Here is an 18935-nt window from a genome sequence, read left to right as displayed (position 1 = left end):
TGAAAGTTCTGCCTGCAAATATGCATGCACAGTCATCAGCATCTGCATGCAATCGAGTGTACGTAATTTGGTGCCACATACAAACTTTATGCACAGGGGGTACCAAATGTATAGGGAGTGCACAAATGTATGGCTTGACATTATTGAAATCGAACAGCATGAAAGGAACAATGGACAATATACTCAGAGAACACTGGTGTTTGAGCTTGACACAATGCCCGATCCAAGTGCTGGCAGCAGCAGTGCAACCACACTGCACAGGCACAAAGACTACAGCTACAGCTGTCTCCACCACGTTGTCTGGTACCGTGCCAGGCCTTTTCAAGACAATGTGCAGACAAATTTACGCATACACAATAAAGAATGTTCAGTTTAGGTTTCAACCCTTTGAAAACATAAGCATGATATGCAAATCTTACTAGTATTTAACAAGAATGAAGAAGTCATGCAGCTTTTGACATGACAGAATTTCTGTCGTAGCACTTGGCATGCTAGAAGGCAACAGAATGGAGGCAGTGCCAGGAAAAAATTGATTGCCAAGAAAAAGAATGCATGGAATGAGTGAGTAATGGGTGATCATAAATGGTGTGTTCTAAAATTACTGCAACGAACGTGAACCTTTCGATGCATGTAATCCTTGTGGCAGGGCCAGTTGACGTCCTACACCCATCCTGTGTACTTCCACGCTTTGTGTCTCGTTTTCCTTAGTGTTGTTCACATGCTTCACAATGCCAGTAACCAGCTTATTCAGCATTCAGGCATAGTACCAGCCTCACAATTCACACTTATGCAGTGCGTCAGCACTGCTGCTGCCAGCACTCAGATCAGGCATGGTGCCAAGCTCAAGTCACATGCCTGCGTGTCCCTGCTAAATATCAAAGAGAAGGTGATAACTGTACTAGTACCACTTCTGTGGGCATCACAAAGGAAAAAAAAAGGACTATCTTATTCAGAGGATGTGTGGTATGCATGTGCAGTAATAACACTGCACATTTTACAGTTCTTGCTTGCGTAGTGTTACCTATGTGTAGCTTATAGGTAGTGCCTCCTAGCGCTGGCTGTGTTATGTGCAGTAGAGAAAGAAGTGCTGGGCTTACAGGCCACGCCTTTAGGAGTGCGCAACCTTCGAGCAGGGTTGCACGGCCCTCTGCATTTTCACCATTCCTTCGCGTTAATTCATAACAATTGGCGACGAGGATGGGATTTGAACCCATGCGGGCAAAGCCCAATGGATTCATAACAGTAGCCTTCTGTTAAGTAAATATTTGTCGTAGTAACCAGCATTTGTGGTGTCTGCGCATTCTCTTTGTGTCCAATTTCTATTATGCTGGTAACTTGAACCAAGAATCTCGCAACTAACTAGCCCATTCAACAGCACTAGTGGTAATACGATCTCACCCTGTATATATATATGAACTTGATACATATAGAAAAATTTTATAAAGCAAAATGTCCCCTCCATACTTTTATAAACTACAATGATTACAAATAAAGGGCTGCAAGACTGGCTAAAAATGGAATTCATAACTCAAGAACCTTGCATGGATGCAAAGAAACTATTACAAAGAATAGCGGACTTTGTTGGCTTGCTGCACAAGGCTAACAAGTGTGTAATATGTGTAAACATATGTGTAATATATTAAATCATGCCGTGTGGTTACAGCTACAAAAGTGAAGCAATCTGGCTGCACCATTTTCCCCTCTGCATATTCCATCAATAGAGCACAAAGAAAATGCAGTTCACAGCTGATACACTACCCCCTAAAAAATGCCCACAAGGGCAATTTTAATCAGAAATTATGAAAATGGTAATTTAGAACAAACTCGGAGGAAAAATGTTACCTACCTCAAAGGGAACGGAGTCGAAGAAGATGGCAAGGAACCAATTGAGGGTCACAGTGCAGAGCTCAATGTCAAGCTGTGCCAAGTGCCGGTGCAGTCGAGGCAGCTTGTCACGCAGAAGTGTCTTGAGAACCTCCTGATCTGCCTGAGCCCCTACCAGGCTGTGGTCAAAGTAATGGGCCGTGAAGTAGCGCTCCGTAATGCCCACAAGGCACCTGCAACAGGAGGCGTTCTTGTTGCTTAGCTGTCCCCCACATGTATGAAAACGATTAAATTCTCTTACATCGTGAAGCACACATAAGAATAAACCCACGAGCATGTGGCTTATGCTTTGTGTAGTGTCAACAAAGCTGTGGAACTACACTGCGAGCCATATTGAAATACAGTGCAACATCCCGTTGTGCTGTACTTCAAGATGGGTCTCATGTCAAAATACCAACTAGTCTAGCATTCAACTCTTTTAAAATTACCCTGCAAGAGCACAAAGATTATGATGTTGACTGACTCCTCTGTATTATGTGCCATGGAGCTGGATGCCACCTGACTCGTTGTGAAAGGCAACTTGCTTGCTCACACCAAATGGTGCTTGACTTGTACACACTGTATGGAAAAAAAATTACGTAGATCCCACACACTGTGGGAATCGATGTAAGCAAAGCTTTCCGTGCTGGATGCTTTGATTGACGATAATTAGCAGTGATGTTGACGGCTAAAGCTTAATTTCTTCAACATATAGGGTGACATGAGAGTGGTGAGTTGACGTTAAACATTACAATGCGTGCATCACTGTTTGTCTGCGTAGTACACAGAACACACAGGGCGAGGTGTTTGCTTGAGGCGTTGTTGTGCGCCATATTTTATAACCTCTGAGAGGGTTCAGCGTTGTCATTTCCTCACATGGCACATCGCATTGTGGCAGAAGTATTAAACTGGAATTGGATTATGGGGCTGTACATACCAAACCACACTCAGATTATGAGGCAAGCCGTAGTGGTAGACTCCGGATTAATTTTGACCCCCGTGATGTTCTTTAACGTGTCCCAAAATCTAAGTGCACGTGCGTTTTCTATTTCGCCCCCGCCAAAATTCGGCTGCTGCAATTGGGATCAAATTCACGATTTCTAGCAATGCCATAGCCGTAAAGCTAATGCGGTGGACACACAAGTGTTGATTTGATGGTCTATCGCTTTCGTAGTGTCTCCTGGACCCTGCGGTGCGCTTTAATTAATGTGGCTCTGCTTCTGTACACCCTGCATAGGTTGCTCACTTGACCTATTTGCATGACGTTTATTTTTCAGAAATAGCAGCAATGTACTGTACCGTACCTTGAACTTAAGCTTACCCTGTTTCCCCGCAACCGCTGTCGAATAGTAGTGGGGTTTCCTTGCCTTCTCACGTCACCTCCCCCTCTCTTATATGAGAACTGCCTCTTCTCCTCCCTCTCCTTCTTCTCTCTACAGTTCTATTTGCGTCCCCTGTGGCCTCACATGTTAGTAGAAAGCGAAGCGCTGCAGCTTCTGCAATGCTTCTGAGGGGAGTCACAGATAATTACAGCTGTCAAGTGGCTAATGTGGCGACAGCCAGGGAGCTCCAGAGGACATTGTGCACATTTGATGTGGTGAGGTGAAAACAAGTTTCTCCAGTCGCCTTTCCTCTGTGGCTCGCGCTTGTCATCTATATACAGCCACTGAACCTCCCCCCCTCCCCCGAGGCGGGGTGCGTGACAGCAGCCCACAGTAGCAGCAGCGGTGGGAAAGTTGAAGGAAGAGCGAAAGAAAGCTTCCACTTTAATAATTATACGTGCTAACCTGTTAACTTTAAAATCTGTACATATCCCACGGACACAACACAGAGGGGGGAAGGCACTTTCTTTTTTTAAATCTTGCCCTGTGCACGTCTTTTGTGGGATACATTCACACTTTATTAATGATGATTTACTTTTTCATGCAGCACGCAAGCTGCAAAAAACTTGGAAAAGCACAGACTAACTAGCAATGCATCGGTTTTAGCTACTTTTCTAGACACTTTTCTGTTGCCGATTTTGTTTGCCTCAGAAACTTGTCTGTATAATCTTACTTGAAGCAAGTGCCCTTCTGGTGTACTTTCGCCATCAAACATCCAACGGAAGGTTTGGAGACTGACGAGCAAAACTATTTAACTAACAGAATTCATTCTTTATAATTAAAACTCAATACAACATTTGTAATATAACAGAACGAGCCCAAACTTATAAACATTGTAGAAAATTCAGGAGAGCTGCCAAGTATGAATAATAAGCAGAGTGACTTTCAGCATCGGCAAATGAATCTCCCTTCTCAGTGAGTCGGGCAGTAATGGTAACAAGCAAAGAACCAGACTGAGCATCAGCCAAACCTCTTGCACTTGCTCGGTGTGCTAGCAGCGTTCTCTCAAGCATACGCAGCTGGTATCACATGGACCACGAGACACACACTAGCATGCTCATGCTAAATGTGGTTTATCCCCCTGTATGTTAGAACCAATTTAAACTATACGAATGAATAATACAAAATTTTCTAGAAATGTTTGGGGGAACTATTCATAATCTAAGACTGATCACATACATACTGCAGCTACACTCAAATCTGCAGGAGCAGTCAAGTAAGATTTGCGTATTTGGAGCATTGGCAGAACAATAGATGTAGGTGCAGGAGCCCCAATCAGGTGCTATGCACCTTTAGGTCCTGCGCCTTTCTTGAAATGTGTCAGCAACAATTCAATAAATCAATTTCAGTTGCATTAGGCAACTCCATCCTATGCTTGCAAATTTTCTAATCTCATCACTCTAGTTAATCCTCTGCCCCCCTTGACTGTGTTTCTCTTCCATTGGCACCCAATGTGTTACTCTAACAATCCACTAGTTATCTGTACTAGACATTACAATCACCTGCCCAACTCCACTTCTTCCTCCTCACTTCAACTAGAATTTCTGCTACCAACATTTCCTCTCTAATCTATGCCCCCTTCTTCTTGTCTGTTAACATTATACCTATCATTTTCTGCTACATTGATCTTTGCAGAGTCCTAGCTGCTTTTAATGTTTAGTCGTTAGCTTCCGAATTTCAACCCATAGGTTAGTACATTTACTTACAAGTACATTGCTGCTAGCCTGAATTCCAGGCCTTAAAGGGGTCCTGAACCACCCCTCGCGTTAGGTGAAAAAACATAGTCCGTGGATAGCATAGGCTGCTGTGAATATCTCAGTCAAGTTTTGCAGTCGTGCGGGGTGTGTGGAGCTCGTAAGTGGAGCGTGAAGTCACCTTTCTCTAAAACACTCTCTTTTCAACAGAAGCCTGCTCCTCACTCTTTTCTGGATGCCTTATTTCGTAATATAGCAGATTCCCATACGTGGCTGCTATTGTTCAATAGCTGACATCAAGAAGGATGTTTGGATCAGTGCGCTTCTTCATACTGTTACTGTGTATATTTACTGATAAAGATTACTAAACAGTAAGTGAAAATCTGCCTTCAATTTTCTACAATAATTACCCGCTTCCGGAAGAAGCTGACAATCATTTGCTCACACTAGGCCGCGGCCGCCCATGTAGGAATTCAACTTTGGCCACCCTGCTTATCATTGTCATGGACTTTGGGCCCCACTAATTTTGACTAGATTTGAACGTTCAACTAGCCTTGAACCACATGAAACTTAAGGTCATACCACACGCACGCTTGCCAGTGCGCGCTCACTCTTCGGCTTTTGTTAGATGTCTTGGCAGAATTATTGATAGTGCTTCAAAATGTCCAAACTGGATGTGGCTACCATTTGTTGGTCAAGATGGTGAAGGACAAAGTCGGCCCGCACCACGTAGCATGGTCAGAATAGAGAATATGAGTGAGAGCATACACTCAAGCCTTGTCGTGCACAAAGAAGACGCTGCGCATATGCACTACAGTTGCATGCAACTGCGGTCTGCTACTCAGCGTAGATACCGCGGCCACCGCTGGGTCCCACGACGAGTCCACTGGCTAAGTGGACCCAACCATCCCCAAAAAGGCATATATTGACCGGCGTGTCCAGGTCAATGTCATTTGTAAATAGGAGGGAAAACAGTGGCCTGTGTTGCGATCTTGTAGGAATGCCTTTCACTCAATTTTATGCCCCTCTCATCATCTGCCCTTCATGGCTGGCTGATCCCAGTGATAAGATGGGTGGAGCATCGCTCTGACCATTGACGAAGTGTAAAAAAGCACGGAAGTATTAGCATTGGAAAATGCATCCCTACAAAACTGCGGCCCAGACGGTCAGGGAATTGTGGAATACCTGACTGAACCAGGAAGAGCTTGAGCCCATGTCATAAAGAAATTCTGTTTGTCATTTACAAGTTGCAGATCTGCCACAATCTAGGACAGAAGTGAACACTAGGGATAGCTCTTAGTTTTAAAAGTAGCTGAGGGTAAGATACACAAGTGAATCCATAATTACTTTGCTTAGCACAAAACAATGGACTCAAGAAAGACGACAAGTGAATGTTTCCTCAAAACCAGGAAATCTTATATACACCTGACAACACCTGCATAATGCTGATATGAAATAATACACAAACTGGCCAGCAACAGACTAGTACTGGCAGAATGAATTGGGTACATACTTTTATTTTCAAACAAATCAGTAAGCTGCTGTTTGTGACTTGGCAGTGCCTGCAATATGTGCTCCAATCCAATTATATTTATCTGAAGATTTCTTTGCGTTGTTCTGGATTCATTGTGACTACTTAGCCAGGATGAGTGCACTTCTTCACTGCTTCAAGATGCAAATGACTAATTACAGGCTTTTTCAGCAGTTTGGCCATTGAACATTAATTTTCTGCATAGTAAATTTAAAATTCTAAAATCTACACTTTGACTTTGCCAGTGCAAGTCCTCAATCATCTGTAGCTATTACGATGTAATTCAATAAACTGCAGGTCAACGAAATACATTCCACATTAACCTTTAAACCTAATCCTCAACTACATGCATGAAGACATACATATTCTGCATTCATATTTCAACCTAATCCTCATCTAAACAGAGCATGGAAACATATATAGATAGCTCATGCTTTATTGAGTCTTCAGCAAATCACTACCACCCTTTACTTAGCCCCATGATATAGGCTGCAGGAGCAAATGATGGCTATTATCCAAAAGCTAGACTCAATTAAGGGATATGACCAATCAGTGTGAGCCTACAAACAGCAGGAGCCATGAAAAGTGAGAAAAATGGCAAAAAAGTAAATGTTAAAGAAAACAAAAGCAAGCTAAAGCATTCTTCATCATAGCCATGCATAAATACAGGGAATGCAAATTTTGTAAGTGTTCGAATAGCATAGTTTAAAGAAAACTATGCCCAGTGTGAAAGCTACGTCCAAGGCATGCTGAAGTGATCAAAAAAGCATTGCAAAAGCAATCAATGGACACAGTAACATTATGAATACAATACACTTTTTAAAGCACTTCGATATTACTCTCTTTGGTAAGAAGTGTTGCAAACTTATTCTAATCCATAGCAGATGCAGTAATGAATACACCCATGCCATGGCTCTCTAGTAAAAACTTCTTGTCCTGTTTCATTACAGTAATCCCTAGCCTTTAGAATGCTACATGGTGTCATGAAAGAAACTGTTATATGTGCACGCCATTAAAGGAATAAAAAAAAAAGGCAGCACAGTCAAGCAAGAACTGTATCTCCTCTTTCTGTATTGTTTTATCCTGTATATTTTCTCCACGGCTGCGAGACACTACAGTTTTCCACTGGAAACTGAGACAGCTAAGATGCCCACAGCCTTTCCTCTCCTATCCTTTCCTTTATTCTCTTTTGTTCTCTGTAAATATAATAAATTACTACCAATACTGGATAGGGTATTGTCTTTTGCTGTGGTGCATTCCAGGCTCCAGCATACCAAGAAAAATTAAAGGAGAAGAAAAGCTTCAAGGAGCATGCTCCTTGTAACTCTGCTGATACAAAATACTTGCTAAAAAGTGTTGCAGGAGGGGACTCCTGAAGTGACAGTCTTTCACGCTCAATGTGTTCTCCAATTTAAAAAAAAAGTGTTGCAGCTCCTCTAAAGGCCTAAATCAATCTGATAATTACATTAAATTTACAATGGTGATATGGCCAATGCTAACATATAATAAATATTAAAAAATTAAGCCTTTAATGTCAGCCCAGAAAATATATATTCATTTTAGTAACTATTATTACTTCCAACCAAGTCTCAAAAGTTAAACATATTCTATTTGTTTTCTTTATTTTTTGGCAGTGACTGTTCACTCCGAAACCATAATATGAAGCCTTTATCCCTCCAGTATGCAACTAATAATAAATTATATGATTCTATAATGTGGCCAGTTCAAAACTAGCACAAAGCGTAGTGTGGTTTTTTGCTTCAGGCTCCCACAACACTTTGAACGTGGTAAACATGTTTTCTTAGTCCTTGGACAATAGTGTCATATACACCTGAACCAAATAGTATTCCTGTACATGCAGATGGCAGCCCACAATTTTGCCCAAAAGGTTACTTCCCCTTTCTTTCAACTTTTCAAAACACCTTTCACTTCTTTTTTTGACTAATATGAAGGAGTAAATATGATGGCTGCGAGATTTAAACAGTACCTCTGGCAGAAGCAAATGAGGCGAAATCTCATCTGTGATAGAGCACAAGTGCCATCTGGTGGCGAGTAACAATACCATTTCACTACTAATACTATGGGTTCCAAGATGGGTGGTGCAATAGAGGATCGTGCCACACAATATTGAGGCCATGCCAACATAAAAACTTGGTGCGTCAATCAGCAGAGCATTGTGGTCATTTTTCTGCGGTGCACAGCTTTTAGTGCAGTTGGTAGTTAGAACCTTGAAAAGGGGAGAAAGGATGCAATGGCACGGCAGTGGTAGCATTTCATTGCAATGACTTCATTAATAAAAATCACACTCAAAAACTTTTTGTTGGAGAAAAAGTTTGCAAGAAGATGCCCGTTAATACCAGGCAGATTTCACACCTTCAAAGAAGGTGTCACAGGCACCCAAAGCTCCCTTATGGCAGTCAGATGGTGACGACATGTTATCACAAACTATTGACAAGCACGCTAATTCTCAATGCAAGATGCATCTTAACAGAGCAAACAGCATAACACAAAGAAAGAGAAAGGCAGAACAGGGACTCTGTTGTCTTTAACACATAATGCTACGAACTAGCTAAACTAGAAAAGAGCGAGTTGTAGCACAGACAGTGAACAAGGATACGAGAAGGCACAAAAGAATACACATGCATAGCCCTTCATTGCAGGAAGCCAACAAAGACACCAAGGACAACACAGGGGAAATTACTTGTACTTACTAAGTGAACTAAACAAATGATAAATTATTGAAAATGAAAGTGGATGAAAAAAACAACTTGCTGCAGGTGGGGAAAGGTCCCACGTCTTTGCATTACACGTGCGATGCTCGACCAGTTTAGCTACCTTGGCACCGTTCTCCCATCCACTTTCTAGGGTATTTATGAGTTAGTACTAGAACTAACCCCGGACATGTTAGCGAGTGCCACCACTCACAAACCTTGGCGGCAGATGTGGAACATCCTTTCTGCCACAGGCATCACGAGTACATGATCTTTTTTGGGTAAAGGCAACTGGTCAATAAACCCACACATGCTACCTGAAGTCATCAATGTTGCCGGATTTGAAACCCTCGTTATGTAATGAGTGAGTACAAGCAATTTTCCCTGTGTTGTCGTTGGTGTCTTTGTTGGCTTCTTATGATGTGATTAATAAAAATCGGGCCCCTTGGTTAACCTCCTTTCTTCTCGTTCCTTGCAGGAAGTTATTCTGTTATTCTTTTGTGCCTTCTCGTGTACTTGTTCATTATCTGGACTACAACTCGCTCGCTTCAAGATGAATAACTTACAAACCGACATCACTACTCTCATGAGCTAAACGAGCGACTCTTCTAACGCAATATTTTCACAGAAGAAAGAGCACATGGCTCAATGGCAAACAAAATACACCACACATAACATAGCAGCAACACAGACTGGAAAGGGGTGAGGATTCACACAATAGGAAACAGCTTTCTTGGCAAGACCTGATAAGCCTTGTGATAATGTGACAATAGCATGTCATTCAAGTGTTTGTATGTAATAACAAATAAAACAAGTTTCACCATACAAACTCTAGACTGGCTACAACATTTTCAAATAAGGTTTGTTGGTCAAATATCGAAAAATAGCCCATCCCTTATTTTCATCTAGGTACACTCTGTCTTTTGCTTGGGCTATTTCTTGGGATTTTGCTGTAATACAGTAGAATCTCGGTAAATACAAATCATTTAAACATAATTGCCAGTTAACGAAACAACAGGCACCGGTTAATTTTGTATTTGAGCAATGTTAAAAACCTTTGATTAATCAGAACCAAAATATTTACAACTCCCTATAAATGTAGCTACATAATCAACCTCTAAAGGATCCTTTTTTTAGAAAAAACCACAATCTGAATTTTTGTTTTTCGACACCTGTCTTCAGTGAAAAGGGTAATTCTTGCTGGATGCGCGACATGTCGCACACCCAGTTTTTTCTTTGCATGTTAAACAGTGACACAGTCACTAACAACTTCTTTGGCTGCTGTTATGAAGTTTTGTTACTTTGATTCATGCAGCATCAAACAGCACCAATTCCGCCCTCTATGTTTGCACTAAGGAAGGGAGCAATGAAGTGAGGGAAGTACCAGAAAATGACCGTTGCAAAAAAAACTGTAGTCAAGAGTTCAACGGAATACCATCTGGTCAGATAAAAGTATTGTTAGAAAATGAAGCAAGTCACTCACCAAGGCCAAATAAAATTTTATTTTGACCTTGGTCAGTGACCTGCTTCATTTTCTAAAAAAACCTGTATTATTCAGCTATCAGAGCAAGGCCTACCTCTGTTCAACTTGACAGAGGATGCAGGTTTGGCACATGCATTAAACATACTTCGATCTACCTTTATCAACAGCACATCAATGATTGAAGTACAGGCTGATCAGTTGCATGCAAGAATACGTGTGTGCAGCAACACCTCTGCCAACCTTTTTTTTTTCTAGTTATTTTTTTTTAAATTTATTTCCATTTTGAGAATAATTAACTTCTGGCAAATCCATTATTTTGGACTTCTGTTTATTTTGACTCGAAGGCAGTCCTTGCCGAGTCCAAATTAATGTTTAGTGACTGTACTTGTTCCAGAATAATTTTTAGGTGCTAAGCACCTTCTTGTCTTCTGTTTAGTTTTTTTCACTAATGTCTACATGCTCTTTCTAATAATCAACATTTGTGACAACAGTGTTAAGAGGGTGCATAACATATAGTGCAGCACCCCTGTGCATCTTTCGCAATAAATGGAACTCCTGTTTATTGAAATGTATATCTCCGGTCCCTTGATGTTCCGTTTAAAGGGATCCTGAACCACCCCTCGGGCTTGGCAAAAAAACATAGTCTGCGGATAGCATATGCTGCTGTGAATCTCTCAGCCAAGTTTTGCATTCGTATGCGACACGTAGAGCTCGCAAGCGGAGCGCAAAGTCACCTTTCTCTCAAACGCTGTCTTTTTAACAGAAACCTGCTCATCACTCTATTGCAGGCGCTTTATTTCATAATAAACCGGATTCCCATATGCGGCTCCTATAGGCCAATAGCTGATGTGAATCAAAATGGGTGTTTGGATCAGTGCGCTTCTTTCTACTGTTACCGTGTATATTTATTGACGAAGTTCAATAAACAGGTTGAAGGCGGCAAAAATGTGCTTTCGAATTTCGATAATAATTACTTCCGGAAGAAGCCGACTATCATCTGCTCATGCTCGGCCACAGTCTCCCATGTGGGAATTAAACTTTGGCCACCCTGCTTAATGGTGTCGTAGCTGGCGGGTCTCTCTAATTTCGACTAGCTTTGAACGTTGAACTAGCCTAGAACCACACGAAACTTAAGGTCATACCACACGCACGCACGCTTTCCAGTGCGCGCTCACTCCTGGGCATTGGTTATATGCCTTGGCAGAATTATTGATAGGGCGTCAAAAATGTGCAAGTTCGTTGTGGCTACTATCCGCTGGTAAAGTTGGTGCAGGACAAAGCCGATCCGCACCACGCAGCATGGTCAGAATGGAGCATATGAGTGAGAGCACACACTCAAGCCCTGTCGTGCATAAAGCAGATGCTGCGCATATGCACTACAGTTGCATGCAGTTGCATACAGTGAACACCGCAGAGTGCCGCGAAGAGTACATTGGCTAGGCGCGCTGCAGTGCGCTGAGGAAAACCGCATATGGCTTACATTTGGTGCATTGTAGGCGCCAAAATTGGAAGTAGTTGTGTCTATGTTAACATCCAAAATCAAATCTGAACTGTGCGCCATGGTGACATGTAGAAGGTGGGGTGCTGGGGCACGTCCCGCTACGCCGTAGCCTTCGCAGTGCAAGGCATTGAAGAAGGAGCGGGAGCACCGCGAAGGCCACATTTGATTGTCGATAACTCCGCTTCTGCTAAGCACAATAAAGTACCTTTTGAAGCAATGTATTTCTGAAATAGCCTATTTTAACTTCAAATGCACTTCTCCTCTTTGATAAAAAGTGCTTCCAAGCCCCTTTAAAGAGATTCTGCTGTATAGTGAACTGCACAAGATTTACATTGGCCCTTTGGGCACCTACCAAAAGGCATCTTCAGGCTCCATGAAAAGAAGACACATTCCAACAAGGAAGTTCATGCCCTGACAATATCCAAGGCTGGGGTTGTGCAAGCAAATGGCTTGGAGAACTTCCTGCAGCTTACGTATCTAAAAAAAAAACGGGGGGAGAGAGAGAGAGAGAGAGAGAGAGAGCAGGTGTTAAAACACGTAGAAGATGACTCATTTCATGAAAGAAACCACAGTTAAAATTCAAAAATTGTTACACATTCAAAGTGCATAAACTGTACATTTGTTTTTCTGATGCTATGAGAGCTTTTAATATGGTCAAAAACCACTATATACCATCAGTAAGAATGTGCTTCATTTGACTATACTCGGTGAAAACCTAAGAATTCAGCTCAAGCTCCACCCACAAAGCCACAGGGCATGTCCTTCGTGCTTATGCATGCCAAGACATTGTTCCAGAGAAATAGCAATAGTATTGAAAAAATGAGTGAATGTAATTGACTGGCTTGTCTATAGACAAATTCTCTTTGAGATGAACAGCAGTGTATATTCCACTGCATTCATACCTTGTCAAAAAATATAGATTCGCTATTCAAAGGATTGCTACATATTTATCATCATCATCATTACCAGCCTATTTTTATGTCCACTGAAGGACGAAAGCCGCTCCCAATGATCTCGAATTACCCTTGCCTTGCGCTAGCTGATTTCAACTTGCACCTGCAAATTTCCTGATTTCATCACCCCACCCAATTTTCTGCCATCCTCGACTGCACCTGCTTTCCCTTGGCACCCATTACCCGCTGCGGTTGCTCAGTGGCTATGGTGTTGGGCTGCTGAGCACAAGGTCGCAGGATTGAATCCCAGCCACGGCGGCCGCATTTCGATCGGGGCGAAATGCGAAAACACCCGTGTACTTAGATTTAGGTGCACATTAAAGAACCCCAGGCGGTCGAAATTTCCGGAGCCCTCCACTACGGCGTGCCTCATAATCAGAAAGTGGTTTTGGCACGTAAAACCCCATAATTCAATTTTTTTTTTGGCACCTATTGTGTAACTCTAATGGTCCACCGGTCATGAGCCTTATGTATTACATGGCCTGCCCAGCTCCATTCTTTTTTCTCTTAATGTCAATTAGAATATCGCCTATCTCCGTATGCTCTCTGATCCACACCGCTCTCTTACTGTCTCTTAACGTTACACCTAACATTTTTCGTTCCATCGTTCTTTGCAGTCCTTAACTTGTTCTCGAGCTTCTTTGTTAACCTTCATATTTCTGCCCCATATTTTAGCACAGGTAAAAAGCAGTGATTGTGTACTTTTCTTTTCAACGACAGTGGTAAGCTCCCACTCAGAATTTGGTATTGTCTGCCATATGCACTCCTCCGTACGCCCCATCGCTGCATCATATATAAGTACAAATATAGCAGGAGAAAATAAGAAACTACCTGCTAAAACAGGAATTGAGACATTGTGTTCAAACTTAAGAATGTATCTCTCACTTTAAGGATGTGCACAGAGCAACTGTGCCACTGTGCTCACAGCGAAAAATGGAAGTCTGACAGGTGACAGGCGCTGCAGCCAGAGGGCCCACCATTGAGGTCAGGCACATGCATGCTAACCCATCAAATTTAAATTTTTCTGTGAGGGCCATTTTTAGGATCAACACAATGAAAGCTTTGGCCCATAGAAATCTACGGATGTAGGCCTTATCAAAGTCCTTCCAAGAATGACTCGGGCCTTATTAAGAAAAGGGTCAGACAAGGAGACACAATCTCTCCAATGCTATTCACTGCATGCTTAGAAGTATTCAAGCTACTAGACTGGGAAGGCTTAGGAGTGAGGATTAATGGTGAATATCTCAACAACCTTCGGTTTGCAGACGACATTGTCCTGTTCAGCAACACTGGGAATGAATTGCAAAAAATTATTGAGGACCTGAACCGAGAAAGTGTAAGAGTAGGGTTGAGGATTAATATACAGAAGACCAAGATAATGTTGAACAGCCTGGCAAGGGAACAAATATTCAAGATCGCCAGCCAGCCTCTAGAGTCTGCGCAGAAGTACATTTATCTATGTCAACTACTCACAGGGGACTCTGATCATGAGAAGGAAATTTACAGAATAAAGATAGGCTGGAGTGCATACGGCAGGCATTACCAAATCCTGACTGGAAGCTTACCACTGTTGCTGAAAAGTGTACAATCACTGCTTTCTACCAGGGCGTAAACTTGAAGGTTAACAAAGAAGCTCGACAACCAGTTAAGGACTGCATAAAGAGCAATGGAATGAAAATTATTAGGCATAACATTAAGAGATAGGAAGAGAGCGGTGTGGATCAGTGAGCAAATGGCAATAGCCGATATTCTAGTCTACATTAGGAGAAAAAAAAAATGGAGCTGGGCAAGCCATGTAATGCACAGGGTAGGTAAGAGTTACACAGTGGGTGCCAAGGAAAGGGGAGCACAGTTGAGGATGACAGAAAATTAGGTGGGATGATGAAATCAGGAAATTTGCAGGCGCAAGTTGGAATCGGCTAGCGCGAAACAGGGGTAATTGGCGATAGCTGAGAGAGGCCTTCATCCTGCAGTGGGCATAAATATAGGGTGACGATGACGACTTCACTTTAAACATAGCATTAAGTGTCCTTCAGTGCTTGGTGTTGGGCCCTGCACTATTTTTGTGCTATGTTAACGACACTGAATATATGGTTTCGCCCAATGTAACAATTAACTTTTTTTGCAAATGACTGTTAGATGTATTAAAAATAGCATGTTATGTGGCTGCACTAAATTTGGCACTACATAGAGCAAGCGACTGGTGCAATAAGTACAAAATTAATATTAACTAAAGCAAAACTTTCTATGTTAGACTAACAAAACAAACTAAGAATAGTTTATAATTAAAGAATGTTTCAAAGTAACCCGTGGCATGTAGTAAAATTCTACTTCTTGAGCTAGATTACTTTCAGAGACGGATGTTATTTGCACGAGAAATAAAATGGATATTTGACTCATTAGCAAATTTTTGCCAATCAGCTTTTAAAATAATTATGGCAGATGCATCTTATGAATCGTATAGCCAGCGACTACAGAAGTCATATCCACTTGGAACAAGTTCTGAGGATAACACCAGTTTCAAAATATGCATTTCCAAAGTTTGTGATGGAATGCACTGGTATTCCAATAATTTTTGAGCCTTAATGAATAAAAAGGTGTTTTGTTAAAAAAGTGAGAGGAAGAACAGCACATTTTTACTGTAACAGCGCTTTTGACAGCGCTTATCTCAAAACTGGTGATAGTTTAAAACTTGTTTCAAGTGGATGTACCTTGTGGAATCACTGACTTCAATTCATATACTGCAATATGTGCAATAAATTTGTTAAAAAGTTGATTAATAAAATGTTGTCAATTAGTCTATTATGCATTCTGACTTCCAGTGTAAGTAATGTCCACTTTCAAGTAATCCAGCTCAACGAGTAGTTTATTTGTGCTATATGCCACAGGCGAGAATAAAAGGCATCCATATAGTCAAGCTTATACCCATGATGCCAAGAATAAATGCTTTTATTTACTCTATCTTCGAACAGACAATCAAAGACTGGCATTCACTGGCCTGCTGTGTAATCCAATTGGTCTCTTAACCGCAATTTGATTATTCCATATTTGCCTTTGCATTTGTACTGGGCATCTTGTTTCTGTCGTGTCCATGTGACTGCGCCTGTTTTTGGCTGTGGCTACATGTTTTTCGAACATGCAATTGAATTGTGCGAGTTCTCATTCTTGCTTTTATTTTTTTCAGCATGCCACAGAAGTTTTTACTTGGTTTTCATATACTGTAGCAGCTTATGCATGACTCTCCATTTATGTAGTACATGGTGTGATGGTAACTGTGCAATAAAGTGAGAGTGTTCGTGATCAGTAACCACATTCCACAGTTCTTTTTTTGTTTGTTTGCTAAGGTATACCTAGGTGCACACGCTTACATTGTATTCTTTGACTTTTTTGTAGTCAACCCACTCTGCAATGGCATGACAAGAGCTAACAGCACCAATAAATAAAAAATAAACATAAATAAATAAAGGGCTACAGAATGTGACCTACCCCATCAGCATCTGGGCTGCTGAATCGAACATTATTTGGCAATGTTCGTAAAAGGTCAAGGGATATCTGCCGCTTGTTCTGAGACACCACCTAAAAGCAAGCATATAGCCATTGTAAAAGCATTAAGTAATCAATACATATGCATATCAGAAGAAAACACTTTGCATAGTGAAGCACATTTGCTAGGATTACTGCCGTTTATTTACGTTACGGATTACCTTTATGGCCTTAGTTGTAAAGTATAGAAGCTACAAACAGCAGTGTTCTGAACATCTGTACCTGCTACAATACATACATAGCATTGTGCCTCTGGTTAGATTATGACTATAGGATTCTGACTGGCCACAAGTTATGCATTGCTGAAAAAAACTGCGTGCGCCACTCTCCTGTGCTGTTTTTAATAATCCCTTAATGTTTTACCCAAAACACACAGTATAAAAGAAGAGCCCATCCTGTTGACAGATCATTAGCATTAGCATAACATAGCCTTACCTAAAACAAGCTAGTGCCACCGTTACTTGTGCAAAGCAGGTCCTTTAGGATCACTGCTGGTGATTTACACTAATGATAATGTTTAGGGCCTTGGCTGTAGTGTACGCCAGTGATAGCATCACTTATTGAGACGTTTGTGATGTCTCTGTACTGACACCACTAGCGGACACTCGTGCTGGATGCAAAAGATGATGACGATCGGCTTGGTGCGCAATCGGAGGGAATGCCATCTGGCCAGCAACCAGAGCTCTGCATATGCCGCGGCCACTCAGACTCTAGCCAAATACACATGGCTGCAGTCGCCTGCAACAGTGACCTCCACATGAGTGGTGACCCGGACATGTCGGTAGTATCTGATGCCTTATCGTCGTGTTCAGTGCTGATGCTTCCGATACTAATGGGTTTAGTTTGGACTAACTGCCAAAACACTTTTTTTCCCATGTAAGCAAGATCTAGAGCAGTCAACATAATTTTTAAATAGCATGCCTCTGAAGTTTAGTTCTCTGTCTCAAGTCTCTGCTTTCATCACAGCAAGCATACTAGGGAGGAAAAAAGTACCTATTCGTCTCGAGTCAAGCGGCTATATATTCTGGTTCTGTTGAGAAACCGATCTGAAACTGTAGCAACGATGGCATGCAGTGCCTCGCAAAACAAGGAACAATGCATAGCTAAGAAATGTTAACATGATGTAAAATTTTTACCTTAGTGACACACCAAGTAACCTACTTGTCCAATCATTTGCCCCATATGTTTCTCTTTTACTTTATATTCTTAGTATACTAGTTCTATACTTCTGCTGCTCTCCAGCAGCAATGAAATGACCCACTCCAACTATTGTCAATGTAATTTTCTCGAAGTGCATAAGAATGAAGAAAAAATTTCAATTAGATATGAAAATTTGAAAGGTATACACAAAATATTTTGAAACACTGACATGTTGCTCAGATGTGCACCTTTAATAATATCCCACCAAATGTAGTTATAAGGACGTTGCCTTGCATAGCATTCACCACAAAAGAATAATATGTAAGATGTTTACAGGCCCAGAAAATATTGTGCCACCATTAAAGAACAGTACAAAGCGTATCAGCGCGCAGGTATCAATAAGTGCTCATAGTGAAATCCAAAACTTGAGATGGCTCAATGTTCTTCTGTGTGACTTAACCATGTCATCAAGCTTTCTTGATTGGCTTCATACTTTCACTCCGCTGGCAATAAAGTATTTTCTATGATAAGAATGCAGCATAAAGTGCCAGGCAGATACCCTAAAATTCTAACAACACATGTTAATCCACATTGCACACTATCAGGCCTTCATCCAATCCACAGTGCGACAAGCCTGATGCCTACACTTATTCAGTGATATGGCCAATTGCTGCTATTATTCTGAAGACAGAGTACATGACTTTTTCGAAATAGATATGTGACTCTCAACCATTACTACACAGTATCTTATCCTGCTTACGCATAATTGAAAACAGAGTTTATGGCTTCAGAAATAGAGAATTGGCCTTCAAAATTTGTTTTTTCTTCACAATCTTCATCTTTCAGAAACAGAAGTAAAGTGCCACTCAAATACCTCCATTTCAGTTTTCCCACTTATCCCTTTTTAACTTGCATGTTACTGGCATGATATTGAGAAGTTTCTGGTTCTTCTTACTTTGAAAAGAAAGCTTCTTCTCAGGGTGAATTCTAATCTTCCTTATCAAATATGGTGAAATTCAGAAATGTTTTATTATTTAATTCCACTAAGCCAAATTCCAAAAAATATCCATTACATTTAGATGAAAAATATTAATTCTAATGAGTGACAGTCACAACGTCTTAAAACATTTTTTG

General features: G+C 41.3%; 1 protein-coding gene across 3 annotated transcripts in view; it reads right to left on the bottom strand.

Annotated features, from left to right (window-relative positions):
- Window positions 1-18935, bottom strand: part of LOC126544339 (uncharacterized) — an 803357-nt gene that overhangs the window by 567080 nt on the left and 217342 nt on the right. For all 3 annotated transcript variants that reach the window (XM_050191622.3, XM_055062080.2, XM_050191623.3), the window contains 3 exons: window positions 16605-16694; window positions 12518-12642; window positions 1847-2057 (listed from right to left, as the gene is read on the bottom strand). In XM_050191622.3, coding sequence (XP_050047579.2) covers window positions 1847-2057; window positions 12518-12642; window positions 16605-16694 — 426 coding nt within the window. The remainder of the gene's footprint in view (window positions 1-1846; window positions 2058-12517; window positions 12643-16604; window positions 16695-18935) is intronic.

The sequence above is a fragment of the Dermacentor andersoni genome, chromosome 1 (genome assembly GCF_023375885.2).
Source record: "Dermacentor andersoni chromosome 1, qqDerAnde1_hic_scaffold, whole genome shotgun sequence".
Lineage (NCBI taxonomy): Eukaryota > Metazoa > Arthropoda > Arachnida > Ixodida > Ixodidae > Dermacentor > Dermacentor andersoni.
The sequence above is the reverse complement of the archived record's forward strand: the minus strand, read 5'-3'. Positions and strand labels throughout refer to the sequence as shown.